The following is a 15,648-nucleotide window of genomic DNA, read 5'->3' on the forward strand; positions in this document are numbered from 1 at the left end:
ATTTATATAAAAATCTTGAGATATATACGTGTGTAATAAATATATATTAAAAATTGATTTTCTCTCTCTTGTTCGTTTTATTAATTAAAATTTAATTAATTAAGATTTCTTATTGATTAAGTCAGCAAATTAGATATTAGTGAAGCGGAAATCGAGATTAATGATTCAAAACATTGATATTATTTATAGAAATATTAGTATTCAGATTTGTTGAAGAAATATAAATATATCATCGATGATAAAAGAGAATATATTTTTGTATGAAAAAATATAGATTGAGAAATTTATGTGTCAATCTATACATCGTGTATCAATTCTTGTATATAACAAAGATAAAATTACATTATGCGATTTAATAATTTAGATTTCCATAATTATTGCTTCATTTGCTCATCCGTCGGTTTTATTTTACCGAACAATGAATTGTACAATTCGTTCTTCGCATTATCTGTCCAAGTGTCGTATATTGTGATAGGCGCCATAAAATTGACTAATTTATTGTGAACATTGTATCGCACTTTCCGGCCCTTCGTCGCACGAGTATCGATTTTCATCTTCATCTTTCTACGCATGTTTTGCAATTGGATCCACTGTTTGCTGAGTTGTACAGGATCCGTCACGTCCGACGATTTATATTCTATCAGATCCCTCAACAACTGATGATAGAAATCGTCATCATCATAAATTTCTGGATCGTATTCCTGGATTCTCCTACCGTCGCTATCTTCATTCGACAAAGATTTACCGACAATGTTATACTCGGAACGTTTCAGCTGAGTTTTCTTCCGTAACTTGCTTATGTCGCTCATGGCAAATTCAATTTGTTTAAGCGTAGTCTGACCCGAGTTCTTACTCGAACCTGTAGCAATCCGCGTCTTGTCATTCCACTTTTTTATAACAGAATCTCTATATTCTTTATAGGAATCATGATTTTCTTGTAAAACTTTTTCGTAATCATTGTATTTGAGACGTTTTCGGGGTACTGATTCTTCAGCCATTTCCGTGTCTTCGTCGATAGATGATTCCCTTCCATTTTCTAATGCATCCTCGGTATCGGAAGGTATTTCTTCATCCATTGAATCATTCGTGTTTGTATTCTCGTCCTTGTCAGCTTTTCTCTTTTTGGAACTAGCACATAGATTTTTCGTTTCAGGATATTGTTTTAACAAAAGATCTCTTAGTTGCAACATGTTATCTAAGATCAGTACCAGTTTGGTTTTAGTCTCGTTGGTCTTTGTCACAAGGTCTGTATCTGACCTAAGTTTCTTATGTATGTCATACTGTGGCATTTGATTACTAGTTATAAGACACTTTTGCAGCTTTATTCGCATCTCCAATAAATTTTCCCAAAACTTGAGTTGGTTCCTGATGGAATTGCCTTTCTCTACTTCTGCTCTAACATTTGTTTCAAATATGGTTTTGATAGTAGAGTCTCTTTGTTTATCAAGTGAATTATTTATATCATAATCATCCTGATCTTCTGTATCAGACATACTCTCATCATCTTGAGACTCTTGTTGTGAATCTGCTTCTTCATCGCTGTAAGATTCATCCTCGCTTTGTTCCGATGTACTTCCCATCTCTTCATCTTTCACATCTTTCCCAGAGCTTTTACTCTCATCGTCACTGATATCATCCTCATCGCTATATATATCTTTTCTTGAGACTTTTTTACCAGCATACCTGTTTTAACAACAAATCAAGTGTGAACAAATTATATAATGTTCCATCGATCAAAATTTCTCGTTTATAGATACTAATCTTGTATACAGATGCAAATATAAAATATCTTTACCTTTTATCTACTTTGTCCAAGGTATCAACATTTTGTCTGCGAATTTTAGATTGCTGTAAATCGTCCTCCGAGACATCATTCTCGTCGTAATATTCCACAACCTTCGCCTTCGTTTCCTCTGGTTCTTCATCCGAGCCAAAATCCGGCTTTGCTGTAATCAAAGTATTTATTTTGTCGGCTAAACTCTTTCTAGCCATTTTTTTCCTATATCGCGAAGCGACTTTTTCCAACACGTGTACAAGTAAACATAACCTTCCACGCAAAGATGCCAAGGGATGCTGGCGCTAGCGGCTAGAGGGCTAGGGGGAGAGGGGATACGCTGATACGCACACGGATATGTGCGTATCCCCTCCACGCGCTCTAAGCGTGCTATTGCATATTGTGTCTGGCATCTGGCATCTGGCTCTGGCATCTCTTATCTCTGCTTCTGCTTTTCTCGTGCAACTTTGTTCAATTTGTTTGTGTGATTGGGCCAATATTTGGAGGCATCTCTTTCAACATTCGATATCAATACACGTTTTATATATAAATATCATAAAAAGTTTGGATAACAAATATACATTAATATTAAGTGGTATATCCGGAAAAAGTTTACACGCTGCGTCCGTTTTATTAAAAATTTATTTGTCTTAAGATGGTGAGACTAGAGCTATTTTTCTTATTTATTATCTGTGTTTATTGTTTCTTTATCTTTTTTTCTATTTTGTTCTTTTTTTTCCAGTATTCTTTAACTCACAAAACAGAAAATGCACACGAGGATAGTATATGGACTTGTGCATGGGGTTGTCCAAAGAGGAAGAAAGATATTCAACCAGATAATGAAGATTCACGGTATAATCAGTGTTATTTTAATTTGTTGCTTGATGAAAGAACTATACTTTTTTAACTGTTATGTTACTTGATAGAGATTCTATACGATCCAATGAAGATGAGATTGCGGAATATTTAGTAACAGGTTCTGTAGATGATGCAGTAAAAGTATGGGAACTGAGAGATGGTGCTTTGAAGATAAAGCATAAGTTAACTGGACATTCTTTAGGAGTAGTGTCCATAGCTGTCAGCTCGGATGGATCAAGTAAATGAATGAAATTATTATTTTGAAGTATATTAATTTTTAAATCTACATTTTACTGCGCAAATTTGTAGAATGTGCTTCTAGTTCCCTTGACTCGAGTTTGAAATTATGGGACTTACAATCTGGAGACAAATTATCGAGTATTGAAGTTGGCCCAGTAGATATTTGGACCGTTGTCTTTTCTCCAGATGATAAATTTATTGTTTCTGGCAGTCACGCTGGTAAAATACATTTATATGGAACTGAAAGTGGTAAACAAGAACAAACATTAGATACAAGAGGTGGAAAATTTACACTGAGTGTTGCTTATGTAAGTCATTTGAATAAAAGTTTAAATTGTTATGCAGCTTTTGTACATGGAATTGCATTTCAGAGTCCTGATGGTAAATATATTGCAAGTGGTGCAATTGACGGGATTATTAATATCTTTGATGTTGCCTATGGAAAAGTTTTGCGTACATTAGAAGGTAGATAAAAAAAATTCAAATGTGCTACAAAGATTATTATCAAGATGTTATAGAATATTTTCTCAAATTTATGTTGTTTAGGTCACGCAATGCCTATCAGGTCTCTGTGTTTCTCGCCAGATTCTCAGCTGCTCCTTACAGCATCCGATGATGGACATATGAAGTTGTACGACGTGTAAGGAAATTAGAGATTTATAAATACATAAATATACTGACTTTATATTAAAATAAATTCATTATTAATATTTTATATTCATTGTTTTTATTTAGCAAGGATGCAAATCTAGCAGGAACAATGTCGGGTCATGCTTCTTGGGTGCTCGGCGTGGCTTTCTCACCAGATGGTCAGCAATTTGCATCAAGCAGTTCTGATCATACAGTCAAGATCTGGGAATTAGCACAAAGACAGTGTTTGCATACATTTGATGAACATAAAGATCAGGTATGTCCGCTAAGCTTGAAATAATTTTCAGACGAAATATATGTTTAATGTCAATTTTTTAAGATTTTAATACAGATACAGATAATTTTTTTTATGAATATATAGGTATGGGCAGTAAAATATAATCCACAACGAAATAACGTGATTGCATCAGTATCTGAAGATAAATCCATTAATTTGTATGAATGTCCGATATATGATAAGTAATATTGTAAGGATTAATAAATATTTTTTATTTGCGCTACATTGTTTATTCTTTAATAGTTGCAGACAATCGATAACACATCTCTTTAGAGTTTACGATAAAAAAGGGTATTTTTAGCTATAAATTTTATTGTACTGCAAGTAATGTACAATTTAATGTACAAATTATAATGATATCTGGCGAATTTAAAGCGCAAAATGTAACGAAAGTTGTTCTTAAAACCTAGAGTGGAAATAATGTTACAAAAAAAAATTACAATAATCTCGTAGTGTACAGACCAAATATGTTTTAAGAAACAACGCAAAGATACCCTGATATGGTTCCAAGTTGGCAGGGTTAAATCTAATTAACTCGAACTGGAACAGGGCAAAACTGTTTACATAGAAGAAATCTCTTAATTAAAAATTAAATATATAATTCTAATACACATGCCAAGTAATCTCTCCTTTCGATGAGAATTCGACAATGATACGATTCCCGCAGAAGGAAAATTGACACGATAAGGAAAATTAAGTAAATTAAAAAAAAAAAGACCATCTTGCCTACATCAGTCTCCGAATGAAAGACAAAACAACATTAAATAATAAAATTATAGTATTTCGATTTTTCAGAGACTTATAAGTAATCTCTCTCTAATTGCATATGTGTGATCTGTACACCTTTTAATGATATATTTACTTCCAAAGAAGTAACAGTGTGTCAATTCAATAGACGTCACTCAGAAACGAAATGAATGTTCGCGATATACAATATAATATATGTGACGAAAATAGAATGTGTGTGTATATTACTTGTAGACTAGAAACTTAAGATAATGCTTATAAAATTTTTTGTCCCGTTATTATAATCCCAGTTTTAGCGAACTATTTTAGACCGCTCTACGTTCACACAGTCGATACAAACGGTACTACCTCGTTACCATTAATCTTCGGTCGAAGATGCTCGAGCTTATTCCAGATCTTCATCGCCCTACTTATCAGTCTTTAAAAAGTAATTAGACTTTGCATCCGTTTGAAAGAGAAAGATGATACGAATCGGTTTATACGATGGAAACAAAATACAGATCGTCGGGTCTTCTCCGCAGGCGCGTCTTTTCTCATTCGCGTACGAAGATGTACAGCGATGTATGACCAGCGCATGTGTTACGCATCGTACACAGATTTTAAACACGTACTATTAAAACTTTCAACATTCTTCATTCATGTTTTTTTTTTATATATATACAAAATTGAATAAATAACCGATCCAGAATCACCGCTAAGCACTATGGATTTTCGACTGTGGTTCTCTTCTTTCAAATTCGGAATTATTCTATATTATCATGTATATATACAACAGATAAAATGGACACAGGAATAATCTTAAGATTTCCCGCTAATATTTCACACGGTTTTTGCCGGTATCGAAGAAATTGGCATTGCGATGCTTATGCATACAGAATATCATGGATATTATCATATGTAACTATTTTATTATTCCGCGTAAAATGGCGAAGGATCTGTACGCGACAGCAAAAGAAAATGATTAAAATTATCTACTCATAATGCGTATCACATGTGACGAATGTATGTGGGCGAACATATAGAAGCAAGCGAATGTACAATGACTAGCTTGGAACGAAGAGAGAAGTCGATTATTACAGAACTTATGCGCTTCGTTTTGGGGGGTCGTCCCAGTTCCCCTATACCGTCGTCACCCTGGCGGATCCCGTGACTATCTCCGCGTGACAATCCGTCACCTCGAATTTACCCTGACTCTCATCCGACCTAGATTTGGCCGCTTGCGATGGAATGTCTGGCTTTGGATTGTAGTTGAACGGCGGCACGATCGCCGAGGCTGGCGTCCGGACGCCGTTCTCCGCTGCTGTCGCCGGATCTACTCGGATAAAGGAGCCGAGCCTGGATATCCTCTTGGTGGGATCGGTCTCCGTTCCGAACTCGGCGCTCTGTTGCTTCCTCATAGTCACCAAGCTGTCGCCCAGTTGCGTCGTCTCGCGCTTGTATGCCTCGGACGATTTCACCGGGATCTTGCAAGGTGCCTCGTTGGCGTTCATGCCCGTCAAGTCGCAGGAATTTCTGTACTTTGGGCCAGCAGGTCCGACTTGCGTACCTAGGACCGGTGGTCTGGATTTCGATTTGTAAGGCGATGTCTCGACGCTGCTACTGTCCTCCTGGGAGATCCCCTCAAACGTGGAACTGCGAAACAATCTGTACGCCGGCGGCTTATTGAACGTCGCAGCGGCGGCGGGTGAAGCGTCCACTTCGGTGGTACTATTGGCTGGCCTTATCCATTGCCTGGTGTCCGGTTTCTCGAAACGTTGTTTGTTCTTGCTCTCTTCGACCTTCTTCCAGAGACTTGCAATCTTGCTTGTCGCCTCCTTTGTCAGCTTACGATTTTGCACGCTCGTAGACGAATTGGCGACTATGCTAGAATTGCTGTTGGATCGTTGTCCGAGAGAATCAACCTTCCGGAAGGTCTTATCGTTCTGGGATGCGTTGCCGTTGAGGACCTTCGGTGGCGTAATTATTTTTCCAGAGGACATCTTCTTCGGCGCCAATAGTCCTTTAGGTGGTTGCATCTTTTCGGAACTATTGGCCGTCACTTTTGGCTGATACGCTTGATGCGCTTTCACGGAGATCTTGGATTTTCCCGCCGCCGGATATATCTTTGACGAAGCGCCTTTAATCGGTTTGGCGATCTTCGTCTTTATCGGGGAAGCGGATGCGGAATGCACCGTTGGCGCGTTTTCCACCTCCGGTTCATCCTTCGTAAAAGTTCCTTGACGCTCCAACGGCTTGATCGGGACCTCTGGCAATTTACTGTCGCTTTGGTAATTCGATGAGCAGGCCGAAGGTGTGCTATGACGCTTGGTGGATTTTGTGAAGGTCAATGAGGATCCCTTCTGAGGTACAGAGGCCCTTTTGGATACAGCTGCCAGGTTTCTCGTCTTTTTCTCTGCGTCCGCAACAAATGGAGTTTTCTTTGGACTCGTGTTGAATTTCGGAGAGTCTTTCGTAGCAGCCGTCGAATTATTATTCTGTCGCAAAGTGGTGACTCTAGTAGGTCTGACAATGGGCGAAGTGTTGCTGCGACCTATGGGTATCCCGCTGATAAGGTTTGCTTGCTTCAACGGCGACGATTGCGGCGTCGGTTTTCGTGTTATTGGGTTCGAATAAAGCGCCTTCCTTCGTCCTCGAATCGCTTTCGGGCTTTCCGGCTCAGATTTATCCGTCGCGTTGGAATCCACGCTCGGATCTCGACCCGGCATTCCCGGCTTAATTATTCGCGGCCTCTTCGTCTCTCTCGGTTCTTGTTCCTCGTCGGCGTAGTTCGACTCCTCATCGCTGCCTGATTCATTCGGATCTGCCGAACCCAGGTCCTCATGAGTGATTTTCGCGTACTCAGCTTCTGCTTCTTCATGATCGATATTCACTGCAAGAGTTTGCGCGTTATCAATATGTTGAGTGCTCATCAGTTTCTTCGAAAGCCCGTTTACAAAGCGCATTCTTAGATTGCGATCCAATTCGGAATCATGCGACGTCAAAGTGACGGTCTCGCAACGTAAAATATCATCCCCGTTAGCTTTATTCGATTCATTCAAAGTGTTTAACACGATGGTAGCATTCTGCTCCAACATAGTTTGAATCTCCTCGTGGACGTATCCTTGTGCGTTTATTTGTTCTTCTTCCGTCGCATTGGTGCTTGAAACGGTATTATGTTCGATTTCTTTGAACACGGTTTCCGAATCGTCCAATGTCCTTGTGCGATATCGCTCTTTATTCTCTTGGGAATCCCCGCGTTTTCTCCTCAATGCCCTGCACACAGGTAACTTTGTGAGCGTAGGAATCGAGGACTTGTTGGGAGATGTGGATTCTTGCTTTTCGCCGGTATTTCTAGCTGAAACTAACTCCTGCACTTCCTGAGTTTGAGCCAGATTCAGATCCGGGAAGGGATTCTCCAGCACCTGTGTCTGGAATCTCGCTCTATTTTCTTGCCTGCGTTGCTTTGGCGTTAGTTTTGAGAAGGGAGAATACTTTCCACGCGGAATTTTATCACCCTCCTCATTGCTGCAAGTGCCATCTTGCTTTCGGCGTTCTTCCTGTTCCTTCTTAACAATCTCCGCGGCGATGGTATACGTTTTATATCTCTCCTTCGTCAAGTTCCGTTTTTGCTTCGGGGTCAAGTGAGTCTTCAGATGCGGCGGACGCCGTTTCGGCGTTGATTCTGCCGAGCTGCTGATGCAATATTCAGACGAGATCGGAGTGACTGCCTCGTCAGTATCGTTTTCTGCCTCGTCAATCACCTCCGCCACAATTGAATGCACCACCTCGTCAGTGTGCAGCTCCGTTTCTATGCACAGAGTGTCGCTACACAGAGTATCGGTAGTTGCTTCCATCGTGGATTCGTCCATCTCGCTCACCTCATTAAATAGGGACGGCGGATTAATATTCTCCAGGCACTCACTCAGACTGTTGTTCGCACTGCTTTGCATGCCCTCAGCGTAACGCATGCACGTCATGGATAATACGTTGGCGACTGGCTTTAGCATCTCGAAAACCGCCGAGTCGCTGCCAGTCAAACTGTGTGAATCCTGTTCCTTCGAGTCTGCGATCTCCGATGTGATACTAGCCACGCTGAGCATGCTGTTCTCCATATCGCCCACGTCTGGCAGTTCATCCATCATGGACGGCGGTTTGACATTCTCCAGATGCGAGCTGGTACACTCGTTTAACAAATTCTCCAAACTGGACGTGTGACTCTGACTCTGGCCTAGCGCTCGTTTGGCCACTACGCCGAGCGGCAAAGACTTTTTCCGTACATTGCGAGAATCGGCGGAATATCTCGTTGATACCGGTGGCAGAGACGTGGAGTAACATCTGTCCCGGTTGACGAAAGTTTCGCTATTGTCAGCGGAGCCGGCGTAGCTCGCGGTCAACGATAGTAAACTTCCCATCGAGGACGGTGGTTTGATCGCCTCGAGATCGATAGATGTCAAACTCGTCGTCTCGAGCTCGTTCTGATTGTTCCCCTCGGCGTCCACGGCTTCCGCCAGTTTGATGGCTTCACGTTGAATGATCTTCGATTCTGTCATGCCGGTCTGTTCGTTATTCTCGACTTGCGCATTGTTTTCTAACACGTTGATGCGTTGATCTTCCTGCGCGTCGCTGTTGAACGAAGCGACTAGCGGCGCGCTTATGCTGATGCTGGGGAAGGAAACGTCATTGGGAGAATCCTCGTTCCATGTGTCGCATGTCAAGCTCTGTTTCATTGTGCCGGAATCTCGTTCGCGTATGGCTTCAGTTTGTTGAACTAACGTTGCCGTCAATCGATCCAACGAAGCGATCATAGCGTCGGGATCTCTTTGTCGCCTATATGTCTCTTCTTTTATATGCTTCTCCGCGCTCTCGCGATGTAAAATGTCTGAGGTCCTCACAATTTCGAATGGTGCTTCTGGTTGTTCACTCGCATTGCCGTCAATCTCGGATAGTTCTTCGGAAATATTATTTCTTCCTTTTATGAAGTCTATTTGTTTATTGTATAACTCTAGCTGCGTCTTAACGTAATCTGCATTGCTTTGATTGATCGTGATGTTGTTTTCGGATTTTATACTGGGTTGGATACACAGTTCCAGAAGAGCATGCTCGGATTGCTCGACAGAGTCAATTGATTCGCTACTTTCGGAATCTTTCGTAAATGATTGTTTCATTGATGGAATGTCCGTTGGAATCTGATCATCAGTCGTTACCTCGTCCACTCGTATAATGGATTCTTTTTCAACTGTATCGCGTTCGTCATTTACAGTAAAGTTATTGAAAACGTTCTTATTTAAGAACATGTCAGGTTTCTGTAATACAGTTATCGATGAGAAATTATTATCAAGATTATCATTATTTACTGCTGTCATGGTTGAAACATTATTTGATTCCTCGATATTATGCATGTATCCGTTATTTATATTTGTCATCACCTAGAAAAAGAGATATTACAATTTAAAATATAATTAAAATAAAAAACGATATAAAAAATTTTATAGCAGAAATTACAACAGAAAGTCTAAAAGATCTTACTGTAGCTGTTTCCAATTGAACGCTTTCTTCGTTATTATCCTTCTTATTTCCTCTCTTTTTCTCTGATAAATTACTTTCAGCTGTAGTTCCATGAGATTCCGCATATTTTATATTAAATAACGAACTGTCAGATTCTACAGTCCCATTATGTTCAACTTGATCTAGAGCGAGACTAGTTTGATATCGAGTCAGATTATTTTCTGATCGAGGAAGTTTTTCGAGATTATTTCCTATAAAGGAATGTCTATGCCTAAAAAAATATATCAAATTTACCAAATAATGATATAATTACTAATATTTTTTAATAATCAATTAATATTTTATAATTTTACCTATTATTTTGCATTCCAATATTAATGCAAGCGGCTAATAGATCCTCGTCATCCTCGTCTCCATCACTGACTTGATCTGAATATATTCGGAAAGATGTTTCATGTTTATTGTGAATCATCACAGATTATTTTTTTTCAGTTTCGCAAGGTTAGATTACTTACATCCCGAGTCGTTATTAGAAGTCTTTAAACCGATATTATTACTGGATGAGAATTCAATGTCATTCGACGGTAGATCTTTATTTATTTTGCAATCATTTGGTTTAGAGTCTGTAAATTTGTATTGTTTATAAAAAAAATTTATCTAAATTAAAGAAAAATATTTATAAAATACACACTAAATATTTTAAATTACCTAAACTAATAATCCTAGAACTGGACTCCGCATCGTGATCATCATTATATTCAGAGCTTCCTAATATCATTGAAATCGGCGTCGTTCTTACACTACGCAAATATTAACGCAAAAAAAACAATTATTAATAAAAATTCTAATTTGATATGTATATAACAATCCAAACTTATAATAAAAATAGAATTATTTAAATATATTTACACATGCATTCCATATATAAATATGAAATGTAGTAGATAATTATTTAGAAATTAATGTAATTATACCTTGAATGATTTTGGATGGATGCGTCTTCTTGAACCACTTTAAGCTGCTTGCCCAAATCTTCCTCAAGGTACGGTAAAGAATGATTTGCGCCCTCGTCATCCGTAAGATGCGTCGCGCCTCGTAAATTCAACTGTGTCTCTGATTCGGCGAAGTCGGTCAATTTCGGCACGTCCGTCAAGGACAACGCTTTGCATTCACCGTGGTCCTCGGCGTGCCTCGCTTTGTATCGCTCCGGTAACTTTTTTGACGAGTTCCTTATACGAATATCATCCTGCAGATCGGAGGCGGAAGTGGCTCTGGACGAATTCAAGGACGTTTCACGCGGCGTTCCCTCCGTATAGTAAGTTCTAACCGTGTCCTCGTGCAGAAGTCCCTGATCGTTGGTCGAGAAGAAACCGGAGTGTTGCTTCTCGTCGTCTATAGTTTGCTCGCCGTAGCGCAGACTGTAATCGGTCGGCTGATCCAAGTCCGTTTCGGCGTAATCGCCGAACAGATTACCGTCTGGATCGATCGTAGGCGATATCGCTTTCTGAATACTGTTCAGGGTGTCGTGACGCAACAGAGCTTTCTCCGCGTAAACATTGCTGAAATTCGCGTTTTCCTTTATGGGAGAAATATCACGCAAATAAGAGACCGGCTTCGAGCTGTCGACAATCGCTTTCGCGGTTGTTAGTCGATAATCTGACTTAGCGCACACGGTCGCTTCGACTTCTTCGGAAACGCTGGACTGACTGCCGGCCTTGGATGAAGACGACGCGCTCTGATCGATCAGAGACATATTGGTCTCGATGGAGGAGTGTAATGAGGTCTGAGACGGTTCTTGATTGGGCGCTGTAGCCCACGATATAGTAGAATTTGTGCATCTCAGCTCGTTCATATCGAAGCCGTCGGATGGTCTCAGTCGTTCAGGTATAGCATTCTTGTAACGCAAGGTATATTTCTTCTCGGAAGAAGTGGCTTTCGTATGAGTGTCGCCACACGCGCTGTCAAATCCAACCGCGGAATGAAGCGACGAAGATTGCTGCTTGATCTGCGAATCGGTAGGCGACGAGCCATTCAGAACGTGACGATTTACCTTCTCGAACATGGTATCGGAGTGCGTGCTCGTCACTGAACGCATGGAATCTCTACTTTCGCTCCTAGCAACTCCGTTACACTTGGCGGTAGACGTGCTGGGCTGATTGTGCAACTGATAAGTACGCAGACCGTGGGCATTGATGCCGAGAAAACTGTGATCTAGCTTGAACGTGAACTTATCGTCCTTGTTGATCGGCGATGTGCTCGGTTCAATGTTGTCGCAAGTCTCGGCCAGATTTTGATCAATTTCTTGCTCTAGAGCCCGTTGCCTGCGAGCTGCCAGACTAGGCAAGCTCGATAATCCGAGTCCGCGCGCGGTGGAATCCAAATGAACGAGATTATTGCAACCAGGTCTGGCACTCAACAAATTCTTCAAGGCCGCGCTAGAGCCCATCGAGATCATCTTGTGTTTGGAATGAACTAGACTGCGCAACATTGGCACAGCCCCCAGATCCCAAAGAAGACGCTGATCTTGGGAACATCTCGCAGACAGATTCCAGAGTGCTCCGCAGGCATTGCTAACCACGGTCAGACTGGGTGATCTCAACTGCTGTAGGAGAACTTGCAGGCAGCCTCTCTCCCTCACGATGGCTCGATAATCTTCTCGCACCGCCACGTGACTCGACACGTTTCTAAGGATACCGCCGGCGTTCTCGACTATCGCGAGCGTCTTGGATGGCGCCTTGTAGCTCAGCATATCGACGAGGAAAGCCAGCGCGCCATCCACGGCGCAGATATCCACTTTATTTGTGCTGCAGTGAGCTGACAGATTCCACAGAGCGGATAGTATAGATTTCAGAGTGGACTCTTTGCGACCTTCCATAGCGGCTTTCATCAGACCCGTCACTGCTCCCACCTCTCTCAGGGTCTGCTTGCTACTACTGTCGGCACGCCAGGACAAGTTTCTCAGAACGCTCGCGGTCACTTGTCTAAGATCGTCGCTGGGACTTCTCAGCTGTGAGACCAAGGCCTTCATAAATTCCTTGAAGGAACAGAGTAGCGCCTTGTTGTTGCCGTCGCCGAAAGTCAGGTTGGTCAATGCCATTCCGGCGTATCGTCGCAACGTGATGCAGTTTTGGTCGTCGCTCTCGCTGCCGTGCGCCAGGTGATCCATCTCGATGAGTTCCGCGACCGCGTGAAGACCACCCAATTGGCACATAGCGTGACGATGAGCCTCGTCGAAGGACAGCTTCATGAGCGCGGCTATCGTTGCCGCAGGATGTCTCTCGAGGTCATCCGCGGACTGGCCCCTTTCCAGGCACATCCTCAGATTCTGGCAATAATCGCGCAACTGTTCGAGGAACCGGAGCACCCGCGCTTCTCGACGACCGGCCCTCTCGTCGCTCTTGGCATGCACCACATTATGCAACGCTTGCATAGCCCTGTCCCGAGTGTCCGGATCTTGTCTGGGCGCGTGAATCAGTTGCACGAGCAGCGGCAGGCATCCGGATTGCCTCATCACCAGGCAACTATCTAGAGAGGTGCTCATGGAGAGCAAAGTAGTGCTCATATCGTCCCGGCCGTTCTTCTCTAGCATACCTAACAGGTTGTACACCACGTCCACCTTGGCGCCCAGTCGCCGATGGCCTTGCAACTCCGCGGAGTGACTCTCGAGACCCGCGGAATTCGATGACGAGAAACTCATCACGCTGGCCACGTCCTGCTCATGGATACATATTTCATGTTGCGTTTACGCTTTCTTAGATAACACAGTCTAATTAATCATATCTAATTGACGTTTTTGTGTCATCTCTCATATAACAGTTCTTTATACTCTTTGGGACCTATATACAGGATGTTTGAGAACCATCGGCTTCTGTCCTTCTAATCACGTCAGAACGCCGCAAAAGGACACGCGATGGTTTCTCGACACCCTGTATATACGAGAGATGGCAAAACGCAACACAATACACCGTTATAATCGTTCAACTTACATTGTGCGCAGCGAGTGATGTGCTCTGCTGGGCCGGAAAGCCAATCTGCTGATTAGCCCATACGTCTCTTCTGATGGGCCACGTTCCGCGATACGAAGACGGTAGCCTGTGACCGGGCAGCGAGATGCTATCCTGCTTAGTTTCCTCCTCGCTACTGCCATCCTCGTTGTAACGTTTACTTCTCCTCAAATAGAACTGTAACGCGAAAGATTTCTTCCTCGATTTGCGCGTCTTCATATCGACAATATAATAAATTTCTCTTCCATCGGCAAATATTTTCTTAACGAATATCATTTATTGATCCTGAAGATAACAATTATTATCTTCAGGATCAATAAATGATATTCGTTTTGCCTAGTCATTTTATCCGTTAATCGATTCCGATGGTAGTCTTTTGAAAACGTTTAGCGATGCGTATGTATATGAGAGAAGCATTCTTTATTGCTTTAAAACAAATATATGGTTTTATTTGTCGATATCGTTAATTTCGCTCAAACGATTAACGTTCGAACAAGTTTTACATCTGTAAAAAGCATCAGTTCTCTTTGTATCAAGTAACATATACAAGAGGAACGTGCCGTGCATCGTGTTTGGAGCTTGAAATTTTCAACACGTGCGCAAGTGCGGATGAATAGGGATCCTCGGAGCGATGCCGCACAGCGGAGGGTGACGACTTAAAGGGCAGACCCAAGCGAAAGAGAAAGGACAGAGCGATAGGCACGGGAGGGGAAGAAGAGAGGAAATGCATGTATACGTGCGGGAGAACGAGAGAGACAGGAATGGCAGGGCAGAGAGAGAGAGAGAGAGAGAGAGAGAGAGAGAGAGAGAGAGAGAGACAGAGAGAGACAGAGACGAAAGGTGAGGGTTCCGTAAAATCAATACGGGATACGTTAGTGAAGGTGTATATACTCGTGCGCGCCACAAGCACAAGGCAATTCGTGTATTAAGGCAGTGGTTTTCAACCTTTGTCCCTTTCCAGAGATAAACTCAACAAAATGATCTCGAGATGAATTATATTCCGTATCTAACGTAAGCGTAATTCCTGTGAAATTATATTCTGAAGCTGTAGTTATATTTGTGTGTGTACGCACGAAATAGATGTACGAGAGAAAAATTCATAACTAAAAGATTACGATTTTTTTTATATAATCCTTGTCATATTGACAACTAATAATAATACTAATAATAATAATACTAATAATATTTCTTGCTACGCTTCTTTTGTCTTATTTTGAAGAATTATTTTTACATCCAGCAATTTTAATTATATTCTGTAATTTTAATTGATACAGATTTCACATTAAACTCTCTCAAAATTGACACGTCACTCTAGCAGTTTAAATAAAACGACACGCGTCGATATTAATATCGACGCAAACAAACAATATATCACGTAAACCAGCCTACCTAGACAATCAGAATTGATCCGCAACAAGCACTAGCATCGAGTCGCGTCGCGTATGTAAAGCGACGACTTTCAACCTCAAGGAACACGTAATCTCTACCGGCGGATCAAAGTACCACGCAACCTATGTACGAATATAAATCCGCCTGAAATATATCTTCCGCTCTGTCACACACCAGCGTAAGGAATTTTCCCAAGATACAGGCTGAAACTAGCCATGGAAAAA

The 15,648-nt window shown here is 41.6% G+C and overlaps 3 protein-coding genes across 4 annotated transcripts in view; 1 reads left to right on the forward strand and 2 right to left on the reverse strand.

The window, feature by feature from the left end:
* Positions 1–336: 336 nt before the first annotated feature.
* On the reverse strand, positions 337–2,106 carry LOC115236534 (protein AATF). The gene is made up of 2 exons (XM_029809052.1): positions 1,796–2,106; positions 337–1,683 (listed from the first exon to the last, which is right to left on the reverse strand). Exons 1-2 carry the CDS (start codon positions 1,990–1,992, stop codon positions 375–377), a joined length of 1,506 nt encoding a protein of 501 aa, XP_029664912.1. The 5' UTR covers positions 1,993–2,106; the 3' UTR covers positions 337–374.
* On the forward strand, positions 2,031–4,494 carry LOC115236535 (WD repeat-containing protein 61). Its single transcript, XM_029809053.1, has 8 exons — positions 2,031–2,432; positions 2,517–2,626; positions 2,701–2,870; positions 2,942–3,180; positions 3,244–3,337; positions 3,419–3,512; positions 3,608–3,779; positions 3,885–4,494. Exons 1-8 carry the CDS (start codon positions 2,430–2,432, stop codon positions 3,984–3,986), a joined length of 984 nt encoding a protein of 327 aa, XP_029664913.1. The 5' UTR covers positions 2,031–2,429; the 3' UTR covers positions 3,987–4,494.
* Positions 4,015–15,648, reverse strand: part of LOC115236533 — a 35,060-nt gene continuing 23,426 nt past the window's right edge. For both annotated transcript variants that reach the window (XM_029809051.1, XM_029809050.1), the window contains 7 exons: positions 14,018–14,212; positions 11,006–13,743; positions 10,740–10,831; positions 10,547–10,654; positions 10,385–10,460; positions 10,053–10,302; positions 4,015–9,952 (listed from right to left, as the gene is read on the reverse strand). In XM_029809051.1, the coding sequence (XP_029664911.1) occupies positions 5,666–9,952; positions 10,053–10,302; positions 10,385–10,460; positions 10,547–10,654; positions 10,740–10,831; positions 11,006–13,743; positions 14,018–14,212 (7,746 nt within the window). In that variant the 3' untranslated portion in view covers positions 4,015–5,665. The remainder of the gene's footprint in view (positions 9,953–10,052; positions 10,303–10,384; positions 10,461–10,546; positions 10,655–10,739; positions 10,832–11,005; positions 13,744–14,017; positions 14,213–15,648) is intronic.

The sequence above is a fragment of the Formica exsecta genome, unplaced genomic scaffold, assembly GCF_003651465.1.
Source record: "Formica exsecta isolate Colony F162 unplaced genomic scaffold, ASM365146v1 scaffold258, whole genome shotgun sequence".
In the NCBI taxonomy this organism is placed as follows: Eukaryota; Metazoa; Arthropoda; class Insecta; order Hymenoptera; family Formicidae; genus Formica; species Formica exsecta.

Bases quoted from the DNA above. Each gene is read 5' to 3' on its own strand.
- LOC115236534 (XM_029809052.1), bottom strand. From the start codon at position 1,992: ATGGCTAGAAAGAGTTTAGCCGACAAAATAAATACTTTGATTACAGCA. The intron at 1,684-1,795 runs GTAAAGATATTT...TTGTTAAAACAG, and splicing joins TTGGACAAAGTAGATAAAAG to GTATGCTGGTAAAAAAGTCT.
- LOC115236535 (XM_029809053.1), top strand. The intron at 2,627-2,700 runs GTATAATCAGTG...GTTACTTGATAG, and splicing joins CCAGATAATGAAGATTCACG to AGATTCTATACGATCCAATG. The intron at 3,780-3,884 runs GTATGTCCGCTA...ATGAATATATAG, and splicing joins TTGATGAACATAAAGATCAG to GTATGGGCAGTAAAATATAA.